Source organism: Astatotilapia calliptera, chromosome 2 (genome assembly GCF_900246225.1).
Source record: "Astatotilapia calliptera chromosome 2, fAstCal1.2, whole genome shotgun sequence".
Classification (NCBI taxonomy): Eukaryota; Metazoa; Chordata; class Actinopteri; order Cichliformes; family Cichlidae; genus Astatotilapia; species Astatotilapia calliptera.
In genome coordinates this window covers 30,031,162-30,048,018 of record NC_039303.1, presented here as the reverse complement: position 1 = coordinate 30,048,018, position 16,857 = coordinate 30,031,162, and the positions used below count along the sequence as shown (strand labels likewise).

The window sequence follows — 16,857 nt, the reverse complement described above, 5'->3', positions numbered from 1 at the left end:
CCGTACTTGCCATTTAACCGTGCGAGCGATCCTGAAAGAATGCATATTTCTCAATCAATTAATCCAAGTCCACGTAGAAGAATGTCGACAAAAGGCTTTTAAACTGTCGATATCGTCCTTCTCTCTATGCAGTTGTAATCCACAGTTTGAGACCGAATGTATCCGCCTAAAATCAGTGTCGAAAATAAGCGACTGTCTTGCTCTTCTACTGTATATTTAGAAGAGTACAGAGGGTGTAAAGCTTTAAATGTGCTGTAAAGACCAACAGCGGCCCTTAGAGTCCAAAGTAAAAATAACAAGTGATGTGAACAAGGAAGGAGAAATAAACTTGTATGGAAGTAACAATTCAGGAGTGAATTAACACTAAAATGAAAACAACAGATGATGCTTAAATACTTCATGTGAGAAACAGGAAAAGAGTAGTGCAGCACAGTCATGAGTAATACAATTCGAGTCCTCTGTAAAAGAAATAAACTCAAACATATACTCTGATTACAGTAGACATCTTGAGAGTGGTTTGTAGCCGCAAGCAAAATGAATAAAACTTAAAGAAACAACGTACATACTTTAAGGAAATCAACTTTTAAAGTGACTTATGTAACTGAAGTCAAACTGATTAGAAAACAAACTAAAGAGTATTAAACTATTCCAATATAATTGACTGAACGTTAATAAAATCAATGGATCAATAAACTGACCTCTAGAGGAGAGTCTGGTTCATCCAGGATGCTCTTTTCACTCTGTATCCGCTGCATCGTTCCTGTAGAACTGGGGTCTATTATCAGCACGTTCTGACTACCAGTTCTGTCGAACTTACAGTCACTCTTTCTGGAGTCAGTCGTCCTGCACACCTCGTAATTGTACACATGTGGCAGAGTCCCTGTTCCCAAAGTGTCTGAGTAACGTGGTGGATAATATGGAATGACAGGCAGGTTGGAGTGATACAGGATGCGAGACTGTCTCCACCTGTAGATTTTGACTGATATGATAACCACTAAACACGTGATGAAGAGGAAGGAAACTACAGCCAGAGCCAGGACCAAGTAAAAAGTCAGGTTGTCATTGTACTCCTTGTCGTGGGTCAACTCAGTGAACTCCGACAGAACTTCAGGGAAGCTGTCCGCCACCGCCACGTTAACAATGACTGTAGCTGAACGAGAGGGCTGTCCGTTGTCCTCCACTATAACAGTCAGTCTTTGTTTGACAGCATCTTTATCAGTGACTTGGCGGATAGTTCTGATTTCTCCATTCTGTAAGCCCACTTCAAACAGCGCCCTGTCTGTGGCTTTCTGCAGTTTATAGGAGAGCCAGGCATTCTGTCCAGAGTCCACATCAACAGCCACCACTTTAGTCACCAGATAGCCCACTTCTGCTGAACGAGGAACCATTTCAGCCACCAGAGAGCCACCAGTCTGGACTGGGTACAGAACCTGAGGGGGGTTGTCGTTCTGGTCCTGAACTATTATTTTAACTGTCGCCACTGAACTCAGAGGAGGGGATCCAGCATCGCGTGCAGTTACATTAAATTCAAACCACTTGATCTGCTCGTAATCAAACGATCTCACTGCATGAATAACACCGGTATCTGAATTTACTGAAACCAGCGAAGACACAGCCAGCCCATTAATGTCCCTCTCCTGCAAAAAGTAAGAAACTCTGGCATTTTGGCCCCAGTCTGCATCATTAGCACTCACGGTAAACACAGAAAGTCCAGGAAAGTTGTTCTCTGCGACAGTTTTAGCGTATTCTGAATGATCAAATTTGGGTGGACTGTCATTGACATCAGATACTTTTACGTTGATGTTCTTACTGCTTGACAGAGGCGGGGAACCCTGATCAGACACAGTTATGGTGAGATTATACTCAGGGATACTCTCTCTGTCTAAATAGTCTTCAGTTACTATGGTGTAGTATCCCGTTAGTGAAGACTCGATTTTAAAAGGTACGTCAGAGTTAATGGAGCACTTGACAGCACCGTTGCCATCAAAATCTTCGTCATCCACGTTAAGAACAGCTATCGTTGTACCTGGAGGAGAATCCTCAGATATCGAGTTCGAAAATGACATGAGCTGTATTGTAGGGACGTTGTCATTTTCGTCAGTTATTTGAATGATAACTTTACATGTATCAGAATAACCTCCATGGTCACTAGCCTGCACGTTCAGTTGATAAGTCTTAGATTTTTCAAAGTCGAGTTTACCTGCGACTTTAATCTCTCCAGTTTGAACATTTACTTCAAAAAGCTGTTTCGTCTCTTTTGCAACGGGAGGGATAGAGTATGTTACCTCTCCGTAGTGGCCCTTATCCGGGTCATTTGCACTCACAGTGGTTATCACGGTTCCTTCGGGAGAATTCTCTTTGATATCTGCTTTATAAACAGCCTGGCTGCACACTGGCGAATTATCATTAGCATCCAGCACAGTAATATGTATACGCACTGTCCCTGATCTCCGTGGCTCCCCGCCATCTGAAGCAATCAGCACGAGACTGTGAGTCTCCTCTTTCTCTCGGTCTAACGGGTTTTGTAAAACCATTTCAACAAACCTGCCTCCATCCGGCTGGTTTTGCACTTCTAGCTTAAAATGATCAGAGGGTTTAAGTGTGTATTTTTGAATGTCATTAACGCCAACATCGGAGTCATCTGCACTCAGCAGAGAAAACCGAGTCCCTAATGCAGCGTTTTCAACAATATTTAAGTTGATTTCGTCTTTTGGGAACAACGGACTGTTATCATTTATATCTGTCACCTCCACTGTCACACGATAAAGCTGGATAGGATTTTCTAAAATCACCTCGAAGCTGAAGCTACAGGGCGTCGTCTTTCCACACAGTTCCTCCCGGTCGATTCTCTCTTTAATAACAAGGATGCCTTTGTCTTTGTTTAAATCCACATACTGTCGGCCTCCTTTTGTAATAATACGAGCTTTACCTGAAATCAGCCTCGCAACATCCAAGCCTAAATCTATCGCAATGTTTCCGACAAACGATCCTTCGGCCTGCTCCTCCGGGATGGAATACCGAGCCTGACCAGCCACTGCGCGCAGCTCGATGAGACAAAGAATCAACACCAGCGCTTGCCGTCGGCCTCTGTCAGCCATTATCCACATGGAGGCCATCATAAATCCAACAGTGCAGACACAGCGATTGTTTTTTAACTTCGAAGTGATGTTATTAATCTAAAAACTCCACACATTTATGTATTTTCAGCAAGGAGACTCCCGGAGAGATTCTACACTTGAATCCGTGACGGAACAGAGAAGCGTCTCGCTTAGTATTATAACACTGAGTGAATATAAAAGGGAGGACCGCTGTATTAAGGGTCTGACACAAACTCAGTGACGCATCAACAGCGGCACTCAGAGTTCATTCACGGAAATGTATCTTGTGGAAGCTTAAATATTTTTATATTCCAGAAATATTTGATTGACAAAGTGAAGAATAATTAGAGAAGAGCTCGAAAGAAAAAGGAGCATTAGATTCTCAAACAATCTTCAGGGCCTGTTCAAACAAAGTGTCTTCAGTATGAGATGACAATGTTACCAAATCTAACTTAACTTTAATTTTCTTACCATCTCAATTCATTATTTAAAATAAAAAAAAATAAAAACTACAACACTGAATATTAGCACTTCAATAAATGACATAAAACAGCATGAACGTTACATGGACAAAAAAGTAGAACAGTCTAAATGATTACGGATAGTCTGGAAGTGAGGTTAAATGGTAAAAATGGTAAATGGCCTGTATTTATATAGCGTTTTTAATAGTCCCTAAGGACCCCAAAGCGCTTTACATATCCAGTCATCCACCCATTCACACACTGGTGATGGCAAGCTACGTTGTAGCCACAGCCACCCTGGGGCGCACTGACAGAGGCGAGGCTGCCGGACACTGGCGCCACCAGGCCCTCTGACCACCACCAGGAGGCTACGGGTCTTGCCCAAGGACACAACGACCGAGACTGTCCGAGCCGGAGCTGGAACCGGCAACCTTCCGATTACAAGGCGAACTCCTAACGCTTGAGCCACGACCGCCCCAAGCTCTCTTTTAACAACTTTTCTATTTAAAGGGTCTATTTTGATTCCTTTCTTACTGCTACAAAAACACAGAAATATATGGCTTATTGATTACATTAGAGAAACTTCATTGAAAAAAGTTGCAAAATCATCAACAAACCCTTTAATGGTTGAAGTATTTGTTAAATAATATCATAATATGGATGAATATGACTGCCAAAAAGAACAAAGGGTAAATAAAGTGCCATTTTAACAAAGTATTTATTTTATTTCCGTTGATAATAATAAGCGAGGTTAAATGAAAGAAAATATTATAATAACTGGGCCATTTAAACAGGCGTCGAAATAAAATGGGTCAGTTGACCGTTTCAGCACCACAGACAGCGACACTAACGCGCATCTGGAAGATTCAACCTTAACGCCACACATTCTCTCTCTCTCTCTCTCTCTCTCTCTCTCTCTCTCTCTCTCTCTCTCTCTCTCAAACACACACACACACACACACACACACACACACACACACACACACACACACACACACACACACACACAAGGGAAAAAAAGGATCTTAATAGTTTAAAAAAATGACTCACCAAAGTAGACGTTTGAGAACAGTTGCCTGACAGTTGCTTGTTTATTTGGGGTACATCGTCTCCAGCTCCATCCACACTCACTAAACTTTGACTCATCGGTTGCATATATTTCATGTCACTTTTTCTGGAGTCAGTCGTCCTGCACACCTCGTAGTTGTACACATGGGGAAGAGTCCTTGTCCCCAAAGTGTCTGAGTAACGTGGTGGATAATATGGAATGACAGGCAGGTTGGAGTGATACAGGATGCGAGACTGTCTCCACCTGTAGATTTTGACTGATATAATAACCACTAAACACGTGATGAAGAGGAAGGAAACTACAGCCAGAGCTAAGACTAAGTAAAAAGTCAGGTTGTCATTGTACTCCTTGTCGTGTGTCAACTCAGTGAACTCCGACAGCACTTCAGGGAAGCTGTCCGCCACCGCCACGTTAACAATGACTGTAGCTGAACGAGAGGGCTGCCCGTTGTCCTCCACTATAACAGTCAGTCTTTGTTTGACAGCATCTTTATCAGTGACTTGGCGGATAGTTCTGATTTCTCCATTCTGTAAGCCCACTTCAAACAGCGCCCTGTCTGTGGCTTTCTGCAGTTTATAGGAGAGCCAGGCATTCTGTCCAGAGTCCACATCAACAGCCACCACTTTAGTCACCAGATAGCCCACATCTGCTGAACGAGGAACCATTTCAGCCACCAGAGAGCCACCAGTCTGGACTGGGTACAAAACCTGAGGAGCGTTGTCGTTCTGGTCCTGAACTATTATTTTAACTGTAGCCACTGAACTCAGAGGAGGGGATCCAGCATCACGTGCAGTTACATTAAATTCAAACCACTTGATCTGCTCGTAATCAAACGATCTCACTGCATGAATAACACCGGTATCTGAATTTACTGAAACCAGCGAAGACACAGCCAGCCCATTAATGTCCCTCTCCTGCAAAAAGTAAGAAACTCTGGCATTTTGGCCCCAGTCTGCATCATTAGCACTCACGGTAAACACAGAAAGTCCAGGAGAGTTGTTCTCTGCGACAGTTTTAGCGTATTCTGAATGATCAAATTTGGGTGGACTGTCATTGACATCAGATACTTTTACGTTGATGTTCTTACTGCTTGACAGAGGCGGGGAACCCTGATCAGACACAGTTATGGTGAGATTATACTCAGGGATACTCTCTCTGTCTAAAAAGTCTTCAGTTACTATGGTGTAGTATCCTGTTAATGAAGACTCGATTTTAAAAGGTACATCAGAGTTAATGGAGCACTTGACAGCACCGTTACCATCAGAGTCTTCGTCATCCACGTTAAGAACAGCTATCGTTGTACCTGGAGGAGAATCCTCAGATATCGAGTTCGAAAATGACATGAGTTGTATTGTAGGGACGTTGTCATTTTCGTCAGTTATTTGAATGAAAACTTTACATGTATCTGAAAAACCTCCGTGGTCACTAGCCTGCACGTTCAGTTGATAAGTCTTAGATTTTTCAAAGTCGAGTTTACCTGCGACTTTAATCTCTCCAGTTTGAACATTTACTTCAAAAAGTTGTTTCGTTTCTTTGGCGACATGAGCTATAGAATATGTTACCTGTCCGTTTACCCCTTTATCCGGGTCATTTGCACTCACAGTGGTTATCACTGTTCCTTCGGGAGAATTCTCTTTGACTTCTGCTTTATAAACAGCCTGGCTGCACACTGGCGAATTATCATTAGCATCCAGCACAGTAATATGTATACGCACTGTCCCTGATCTCCGTGGCTCCCCGCCATCTGAAGCAATCAGCACAAGACTGTGAGTTTCCTCTTTCTCTCGGTCTAACGGGTTTTGTAAAACCATTTCAACAAACCTGCCTCCACCCGGCTGGTTTTGCACTTCTAGCTTAAAATGATCAGAGGGTTTAAGTGTGTATTTTTGAATATCATTGTTAGCAACATCAGCGTCATCTGCATTCTCGAGAGAGAAGCGAGTGCCTAATGCAGCATTTTCAGCAATTTTCAAGATAATTTCGTCTTTTGGGAACAACGGACTGTTATCATTTATATCTGTCACCTCCACTGTCACACGATAAAGCTGGATAGGATTTTCTAAAATCACCTCGAAGCTGAAGCTACAGGGCGTCGTCTTTCCACACAGTTCCTCCCGGTCGATTCTCTCTTTAATAACAAGGATGCCTTTGTCTTTGTTTAAATCCACATACTGTCGGCCTCCTTTTGTAATAATACGAGCTTTACCTGAAATCAGCCTCGCAACATCCAAGTCTAAATCTCTCGCAATGTTTCCGACAAACGATCCTTCGGCCTGCTCCTCCGGGATGGAATACCGAGCCTGACCAGCCACTGCGCTCAGCTCGATGAGACAAAGAATCAACACCAGCGCTCGCCGTCGGCCTCTGTCAGCCATTATCCACATAGAGCACATCATAAATCCAGTGGTACAGACACAGTAATTGTTTTTTAACTTCGAAGTGATGTTAGTAATCCAAAAATTCAACACGTTTATATATTTTCAGCAAGTAGACTTCAGGAGAGATTCTACACTTGAATCCGTGACGGAACAGAGAAGCTTCGCTCCAAGTATTATAACACTGAGTGAATACAAAGGGGAGGGCCGCTGTATTAAGGGTCTGAACAAATACTCAGTGACGTATCAACAGCGGCACTCAGAGCCCACACAAGGTAATGTAAGTGAAATGCAGAATTACTGAAAAAGGTTAGATCTAAACGCATTTTTTGTTACTAAATAAAATTAATGAGCTAAATATAGAGGCAAAGAAAACAATATATTGCGCATACAATAACCAGAGCATGTTTACATAAATACCTTAAGTATATGATGACAGTGATATAACATTTCATTCAAATTCCATGGAAACTTAATTTCGTTATAACCACCGTAGATATAACAAAAATACTGAAGATTATCTGTACAATCAATTAATAAAAAGTGTGCGAACACGAAAAAAGAGGAGAAAGTAGTTATTTCTATAAAGTTAGAGATGCTTTGGGGGGAAGGGGAAAGAAGAAGGAAAAGCAAATTTCCTATATATTCCATTGATTTATCAGAATTCCCGATTATTTTCATTTCTTTTTCTTTTGCAATCGCCTATGTTGTTCGCTTTCATATTGTAATACAAATGACCTCGTGCTAAAGAGATCCGTATGTTATTAGGTTAATCAGAAACACAATTTGAGAAAGTAAGAATGGCTAATGATTTATGAACCGTTTCACAATTTGATTATAATAAAAATGGATTGCATTTATATAGCGCTTTTCGAGACCCCCAAAGCGCTTTACAATTCCACTACTCATTCTCTCACTGGTGGAGGCAGCTACAGTTGTAGCCACAGCTGCCCTGGGGCACACTGACAGAAGCGAGACTGCCATATCGCGCCATCGGCCCCTCTGGCCATCACCAGTAGGCGAAGTGTCTTGCCCAAGGACACAAGACCGAAACTGTCCGAGCCGGGGCTCGAACCAGCAACCTTCCGATTACAAGACGAACTGCCAACTCTTGAGCCACGATCGCCCCATAATTGATTATGATATTAATGAATACCCCAATCAAATATATTATAAAAAACTGTGGACAATGTCAGCTTCATTAAAAAAAATTATCTGGCCTGTGTTAGCATAATGCCAGTTTTGTTTTTTTATGAATACACAGAGAGTGGAGCTTTGAAGTGTCAGAAATTGTACTACGGACATGGAAGTAAAATGACTTTAAACTTAGACCAGCCTCACGTAACATGCATTACTAAATAAAAATTAAATAGTGGTACAAATAAAAACAATATCCCAACATATGTCACACAGTGGAAATTTGTGTTTGTTTTATCGTTTGTGTTGTCTTGCTCTTAGTGTGTATGAGTGCGTACAGTACTGATTTTATTTGCATGGTTTTACCCTGATATTTATATTGCATGTTTTAATCCACTGTGGACTGGGCGGACAATAGCAGGCACCTTTTGAGGTGTTGGCGTACCCTGAGGTGGCCAATTAGCCACCAAACGGACTTGTTAGAGGAGAGGGTGGGCGCAGAGACAGGAGAAAGGAACGCGTGAAAGCCAGCGTGGTAAAAGACGGACCTGCTGCCTGATCGTGGGTTGCGACGGGTCATTCGGAGACGGACCGGCCAGCGTAACGCGGCGACCAAATCCCAACAGCAACAAGGGCGACAGTGGGAGACGACGCGTCCAATCGACAGCATATGTGAGTATCGCTTTCCCCACTGTTGTGCGCCGGGTGCAGCGCTGTCAGAGGAGGGTCGCAGCGGCCGTGCCGACAACGTTGCTGGCCAGTGTCTGCCTGCTTCATGGTGTTGCTACGAGGGCGGCCACGTTTGCAGTAATCGGGAGCCCCAAGTGTGGAGTGCGGCTGGGCTGTGAGGCGACGCACCCGTCAGAGAGAGACAGGGCCGAGATATGAAGTTGCTCCTTGGCTTTCTGGCTGTCGTGATCTCTATTTCGGAAAAGGAAATCCTCTCCTGGTTCTAAATACAAGGAACACTTGTCTGAGCGTGGCCGGACAGTGGTATCACGGAACTGTGGGGGGAATTTTAGTGTATGAGAAACATCGTATTGTATTATGTCTTGAATAGTGTATATTTATTCCTGTCAGCAGGGATTTTAACATACAGAGAACGTTTTTATTGCACAAGTGTCTTTTAAAAATGTTTTGTTAATTCCGTTTTTCCTTCCTTCTCTGGAATAAATGCTGTGATTAAGACCTGCTCAGTCTCGGTGCCCTGAACGCTGATTCACTTGCTCCCCTCCTCCTTGTATGAGAAAGAAATTTCTGGTGGGGCATTTAGACCTACCAGCTTTAGTAGCTACACATAGGGAGAATGAAGATTTTAAGTACTGAAAAATTACTTAAAATGCGTCAACCAAAAAAATCAGGACCACAGACAGCTACACTAAGCCGATTTTTTAAAAACCTTCACTAACATTTAAACGTGCGTGCTGAGCATGAGAAAATGGAACATGAAAGACTAGATTATCACTCACCAGAGTAGACATCTGGGAACAGTTGGCTGACAGTTGCTTATCCACTTGTGGTACATCGTCTCCAGCTCCATCCACACTCACTAAACTTTGACTCATCGGTTGCATGTATTTCATGTCACTCTTTCTGGAGTCAGTCGTCCTGCACACCTCGTAATTGTACACATGGGGAAGAGTCGCTGACCCCAAAGTGTCTGAGTAACGTGGTGGATAATATGGAATGATAGGCAGGCTGGAGTGATACAGGATGCGAGACTGTCTCCACCTGTAGATTTTGACTGATATAATAACCACTAAACACGTGATGAAGAGGAAGGAAACTACAGCCAGAGCCAAGACTAAGTAAAAAGTCAGGTTGTCATTGTACTCCTTGTCGTGGGTCAAATCAGTGAACTCCGACAGCACTTCAGGGAAGCTGTCCGCCACCACCACGTTAACAATGACTGTAGCTGAACGAGAAGGCTGCCCGTTGTCCTCCACTATAACAGTCAGTCTTTGTTTGACAGCATCTTTATCAGTGACTTGGCGGATAGTTCTGATTTCTCCATTCTGTAAGCCCACTTCAAACAGCGCCCTGTCTGTGGCTTTCTGCAGTTTATAAGAGAGCCAGGCGTTCTGTCCAGAGTCCACATCAACAGCCACCACTTTAGTCACCAGATAGCCCACATCTGCTGAACGAGGAACCATTTCAGCCACCAGAGAGCCACCAGTCTGGACTGGGTACAAAACCTGAGGAGCGTTGTCGTTCTGGTCCTGAACTATTATTTTAACTGTAGCCACTGAACTCAGAGGAGGGGATCCAGCATCACGTGCAGTTACATTAAATTCAAACCACTTGATCTGCTCGTAATCAAACGATCTCACTGCATGAATAACACCGGTATCTGAATTTACTGAAACCAGCGAAGACACAGCCAGCCCATTAATGTCCCTCTCCTGCAAAAAGTAAGAAACTCTGGCATTTTGGCCCCAGTCTGCATCATTAGCACTCACGGTAAACACAGAAAGTCCAGGAGAGTTGTTCTCTGCGACAGTTTTAGTGTATTCTGAATGATCAAATTTGGGTGGACTGTCATTGACATCAGATACTTTTACGTTGATGTTCTTACTGCTTGACAGAGGCGGGGAACCCTGATCAGACACAGTTATGGTGAGATTATACTCAGGGATACTCTCTCTGTCTAAAAAGTCTTCAGTTACTATGGTGTAGTATCCCGTTAGTGAAGACTCGATTTTAAAAGGTACATCAGAGTTAATGGAGCACTTGACAGCACCGTTACCATCAGAGTCTTCGTCATCCACGTTAAGAACAGCTATCGTTGTACCTGGAGGAGAATCCTCAGATATCGAGTTCGAAAATGACATGAGCTGTATTGTAGGGAGGTTGTCATTTTCGTCAGTTATTTGAATGATGACTTTACATGTATCTGAATAACCTCCGTGGTCACTAGCCTGCACGTTCAGTTGATAAGTCTTAGATTTTTCAAAGTCGAGTTTACCTGCGACTTTAATCTCTCCAGTTTGAACATTTACTTCAAAAAGTTGTTTCGTTTCTTTGGCGACATGAGCTATAGAATATGTTACCTGTCCGTTTACTCCTTTATCCGGGTCATTTGCACTGACAGTGGTTATCACGGTTCCTTCAGGAGAATTCTCTTTGACTTCTGCTTTATAAACAGCCTGGCTGCATACAGGTGCGTTGTCGTTAGCATCCAGCACGGTAATATGAATATGCACTGTCCCTGATCTCCGTGGATCCCCGCCATCTGAAGCAATCAGCACGAGACTGTGAGTTTCCTCTTTCTCTCGGTCTAACGGGTTTTGTAAAACCATTTCAACAAATCCTACTCCATCCGGCTGGTTTTGTACTTCTAGCTTAAAATGATCAGAGGGTTTAAGTGTGTATTTTTGAATATCATTGTTAGCAACATCAGCGTCATCTGCACTCTCCAATGAGAAGCGGGTCCCTGATGCTACACTTTCAGCAATTTTCAAGCTAATTTCGTCTTTTGGGAACAACGGACTGTTATCATTTATATCTGTCACCTCCACTGTCACACGATAAAGCTGGATAGGATTTTCTAAAATCACCTCGAAGCTGAAGCTACAGGGCGTCGTCTTTCCACACAGTTCCTCCCGGTCGATTCTCTCTTTAATAACAAGGATGCCTTTGTCTTTGTTTAAATCCACATACTGTCGGCCTCCTTTTGTAATAATACGAGCTTTACCTGAAATCAGCCTCGCAACATCCAAGCCTATATCTCTCGCAATGTTTCCGACAAACGATCCTTCGGCCTGCTCCTCCGGGATGGAATACCGAGCCTGACCAGCCACTGCGCGCAGCTCGATGAGACAAAGAATCAACACCAGCGCTTGCCGTCGGCCTCTGTCAGCCATTATCCACATAGAGGCCATCATAAATAAAACGGTGCAGTAACAGTGACTCTTCTTATTTTCAAACAGATGTATTTTTTAAAAAAAAAAATCACATTTCCATATTTCAGGCAAGGATATTCCAGCAGGAATTCTACACCCTACCGTAACGGATTAGAGCAGCGTCGTTCAAGCAGAGAAACACTGAGTAGGGGAGGACCGCTGTATCACCGATTTGGACGGAAAGTCAGTGATGTATCAACAGCGGCACTTAGAGCCCATTTACGGTAATGTCTGTGTTATAAACATGATCAGGACACATGTAATCGTTGTATCCAACAGTGAAGGCAAGTTTAAATCCATTTGTAAATTGAAAAAGAATAATACACCCCGTATTATTTAGCAATATCAATAAAGCCTGTGCTCTTACATTAACAATATTGTGCGCCACAGAATCATTTTGCAAGTCTTTTTTTATTTCAGTTCAGCTATATTTTTTAGATCACTGCTGATATGTCATAAGAAATTTAAATGACTAAAACTAAATGGAACTAAATATGTAATCACTTCTATTTAATGGTAGCTGTGTTCAGCACAGGAAGTGAGCTGTGCTATTTCTGTTTTCTACTGAGCGTCAGATATTATTTTTTTTATATTTTTTTCATTTTATAACGAAAGTTGAAGTGTTGCCTCATTTCTTATTGTACCACAGTTGATTGTAATAAATATATGAAGTTTATTATTTTATTTCATAGAGTATTAAAGTTGCAAAACTTTATGTATTTTTAAATGCTCCCCTTTCGAAACAAATTTCAAAACTGACCACCGACCGTTTCAGCACAAGGGACAGCAACACTAAAGGCGAGTGAAAGACAGTAAAGGAATGTGACGTTCAGGAGCAAAATTTAAAAAAAAGAAGCGGGGGGGGGGGGGGGGGGTTAAATAAGAAGAGGATAAGACAGAGCGGGAGCGAGAGAGAGAGAGAGAGAGGGCCAGAGATTACTTGATTGAAGTATCACTCACCAAAGTAGACATTTGGGAAAAGTTGCCTGACCGTTGCTTATCCACTTGCGGTACAACGTCTCCACATCCATCCACACTCACTAAACTTTGACTCATCGGTTGCATGTATTTCATGTCACTCTTTCTGGAGTCAGTCGTCCTGCACACCTCATAATTGTACACATGTGGAAGAGTCCCTGTCCCCAAAGTGTCTGAGTAACGTGGTGGATAATATGGAATGACAGGCAGGTTGGAGTGATACAGGATGCGAGACTGTCTCCACCTGTAGATTTTGACTGATAGAATAACCACTAAACACGTGATGAAGAGGAAGGAAACTACAGCCAGAGCCAAGACTAAGTAAAAAGTCAGGTTGTCATTGTACTCCTTGTCGTGCGTCAACTCAGTGAACTCCGACAGCACTTCAGGGAAGCTGTCCGCCACCGCCACGTTAACAACGACTGTAGCTGAACGAGAGGGCTGCCCGTTGTCCTCCACTATAACAGTCAGTCTTTGTTTGACAGCATCTTTATCAGTGACTTGGCGGATAGTTCTGATTTCTCCATTCTGTAAGCCCACTTCAAACAGCGCCCTGTCTGTGGCTTTCTGCAGTTTATAGGAGAGCCAGGCATTCTGTCCAGAGTCCACATCAACAGCCACCACTTTAGTCACCAGATAGCCCACATCTGCTGAACGAGGCACCATTTCAGCCACCAGAGAGCCACCAGTCTGGACTGGGTACAGAACCTGAGGGGGGTTGTCGTTCTGGTCCTGAACTATCAGTTTCACAGTCACATTGTTACTGAGTGGAGGAGAGCCTCCATCCTGCGCTTTCACAACAAAAAACAGCTGTTTGATTTGTTCATAATCAAAGGAGCGCACTGCGTGCACGACTCCGCTTTCTGCATTTACTGAAACATATTCAGAAACTGGAGTTCCACCAATATTAGTGTTCTCCAGTATATAAGATATCCGGGCGTTTTGGTTTTCATCGGGATCTTTTGCTCCCACAGTAAGAAGAGAAACGCCGGGTGAGTTATTTTCTGTAATAAACGCACTATAAACACTTTGAGAAAATACTGGAGAGTTATCGTTCACGTCAGAGACCTTTAAATGAAAGGTTCTTTTTGTTGAAAGAGGAGGTATTCCTGCATCTGTCGCAACAACTGTGATGTTATATTCTGAAACGCTTTCACGATCTAATACAGTATCTGTTACCAACGTATAGTAATTTCTTAAATTAGATTTAATTTTGAAAGGCGCGTTTTGTTCTATTCTACAGTTTACTTGTCCGTTATCACCCGAGTCCAGATCTTTTACATTTATGATACCAATAGTGGTACCAGGAGGAGAGTCCTCGGACACGGGACTAGTGAATGACATAATGCTTATGATAGGGTCGTTATCATTAACATCAGTTACTTCAATTATCACTTTGCTTGAATCTGTTAGTCCACCCTGATCTTTTGCATCTATCCTGAGTTCATATTTTTTATCCTTTTCGAAATCTATGAGGCCTGAGACAAACAGCGAACCAGAGAACTGATCTATGGACAATAAATCAGCTATATTGCTCTTCACGTTTGAAATTGAATATGTGACATAACCATTTGATCCACTATCTGCGTCTGTAGCATTCACCGTGACAATATTAGTACCTTTTGCTGCATTTTCTATCACCGTCGCCTTATAAACAGACTGTTTGAAAACGGGAGCGTTGTCATTTACATCTAAAACATTAAGGTCTATATTTACGGTGCCAGATCTCTGAGGATTTCCACCATCGATTGCTATAAGCTCCAAAGATAGATGTGGTACCTTCTCTCGGTCCAACTGCCTCTGAAGCACCATCTCTGCATATTTACTCCCGTCTGGATTCACATGCTGTTTTAAAACAAAGTTGTCGTTCGAGGTTAAAACATAATTTTGAAGTCCATTTACTCCAACATCAGGATCCTCTGCACTATCTAACACAAATCGGGCACCGAGATTTGCGGACTCGCTAATGTCTAGCATAATATTTGCTTTCTTGAATATCGGAGAATGATCATTAACATCTAAGACTTCTATTGTTATGGGGTGCAGTTCCATCGGATTTTCTAATATCAGTTCAAAGCTGAAACTACACGGCGTTACGTCCCCACAAAGCTGCTCTCGGTCTATTCTCTCATTCACGACCAGAATCCCTTTGTCTGTCTGCAGCTCGGTGTAGTGAACGTTTTCTCCGGTCACGATACGGGCCCGCCCTGAGCGGAGCCTTTTCAGATCCAAGCCAAGATCCTGCGCCACATTACCGATAGCAGAGCCTTTCTTCATCTCCTCGGGTATAGAATACCGAATTTGACCACCTACCATGTTAACCGCAAGAAGCAGCAACAGAAGGAGTTCTATGCGACATCGCAGTTCATAAAATAATCGGCATTCTGAAGAAATGCAGGTCAGAGATCTTAATGTCGCCATCACTCCGATGGAAATAATCAAAGGATGGAAGCTTTTTCCTTTGTATGTAGTAGAAAACGTCCCAATATATAAGCGCCGGCGTTACATTTACAACTGTCCTCAAGCTGTAAATGCTTCAAATGAAAGTCTGTGAATCCGCACTGGACAACACACGGAGAGCCTTCCTCACGTCATGATCACCGAGAGGATGGACTGAATGAGAACGTAACGCAAAAAAAAAAAAAAAAAAAAAAAAATCATCTTACTGGCCAACAGCGTCGCTTAGAGTCGAAAATGTGAAAAATCTCATGAGGCTTGAATAAAACTAAAAATAACAATTGTTAAACCGGAAATGAATGCATTTTATCTAGTATGGAGATTAATATGAAACGAGTTGAAAAAGACAATACTATCGACTGACTGAAATACTTTAACTTCAGCATCAATGTTTTAACACATTTCACAGAAAGGGAATTAAAATCTATCCAGATTCAATTGAAAATGTTTTTTTTAATCAAACATCTGCTCAAAAAACTGTGCCGCTCATTATTTAAATAAAATAAAAATATTACCTGATTCATAAGAAAAAGCTACTTTTAAGGGAAATATACAATTATGCACCGGTACAATGAAATCACATACATAAGATGATTGACTAATTCGGTTGTTGTAAGGTCTGATGAGAACTTTCGTATGAAATGAGATGAAGCATTTGGAAATACGTAAAATTAAAAAAAGAAGGAAATTATTAAGATATGAGTATATGACTGGGTTCTGCTTTAGACTAATATTTTGTGATAGCAAACGTTTGTAGAACTGCTCATTTCCGTGTCAAGAACACCAACACAGCCTGGACAACAAATAATAACAGTGATAATGATAAAAGGAAAAAAAAAGGAATGCGGACCAACTCTGTCTGGGGGTATGAACGAAAAAACTGACCATGGATTTATCCATATAATTGAAAGAAACATACGACCAGGCGAGTGATTACTTCGGAGGATGTGATAGGGAAATTATAATCGTGGGTACATTACGAAAACATAGGCGCTGTCCATGGTGCTGGAAGTTATTTGATACTGCAATATAGGGAAAAAAGTATATATTTTTGAAAAAAAACATATACGTTATACGGAAAAACTAACCTCTAGAGGAGAGTCTGGTTCATCCAGGATGCTCTTTTCACTCTGTATCCGCTGCATCGTTCCTGTAGAACTGGGGTCCATTATCAGCACGTTCTGACTACCAGCTCTGCCGAACTTACAGTCACTCTTTCTGGAGTCAGTCGTCCTGCACACCTCGTAATTGTACACATGTGGCAGAGTCCCTGTCCCCAAAGTGTCCGAGTAACGTGGTGGATAATATGGAATGACAGGCAGGTTGGAGTGATACAGGATGCGAGACTGTCTCCACCTGTAGATTTTGACTGATATAATA

The 16,857-nt window shown here is 42.4% G+C and overlaps 2 protein-coding genes across 26 annotated transcripts in view; both read right to left on the bottom strand.

Moving 5' to 3' along the window:
• LOC113037281 (protocadherin beta-16-like) overlaps positions 1 to 12,996 on the bottom strand; it is a 44,795-nt gene extending 31,799 nt beyond the window's left edge. The window contains exon 1 of the mRNA XM_026194204.1: positions 9,724 to 12,996. Coding sequence (XP_026049989.1) covers positions 9,724 to 12,024 — 2,301 coding nt within the window. The 5' untranslated portion in view covers positions 12,025 to 12,996. The remainder of the gene's footprint in view (positions 1 to 9,723) is intronic.
• The window catches only part of LOC113036849 (protocadherin gamma-C5-like), a 276,532-nt gene that overhangs the window by 136,593 nt on the left and 123,082 nt on the right, over positions 1 to 16,857 (bottom strand). The window contains exon 1 of one of the 25 annotated variants that reach the window (XM_026193487.1): positions 13,003 to 15,638. The exons of 21 other annotated variants lie outside the window; for them this stretch is intronic. In XM_026193487.1, the coding sequence (XP_026049272.1) occupies positions 13,003 to 15,441 (2,439 nt within the window). In that variant the 5' untranslated portion in view covers positions 15,442 to 15,638. Of the gene's footprint in view, positions 1 to 698; positions 3,767 to 4,609; positions 7,318 to 13,002; positions 15,639 to 15,962; positions 16,566 to 16,857 lie in introns of those variants that run through there. 3 more of the 25 variants (XM_026193521.1, XM_026193759.1, XM_026193751.1) reach the window with 3 other exon arrangements.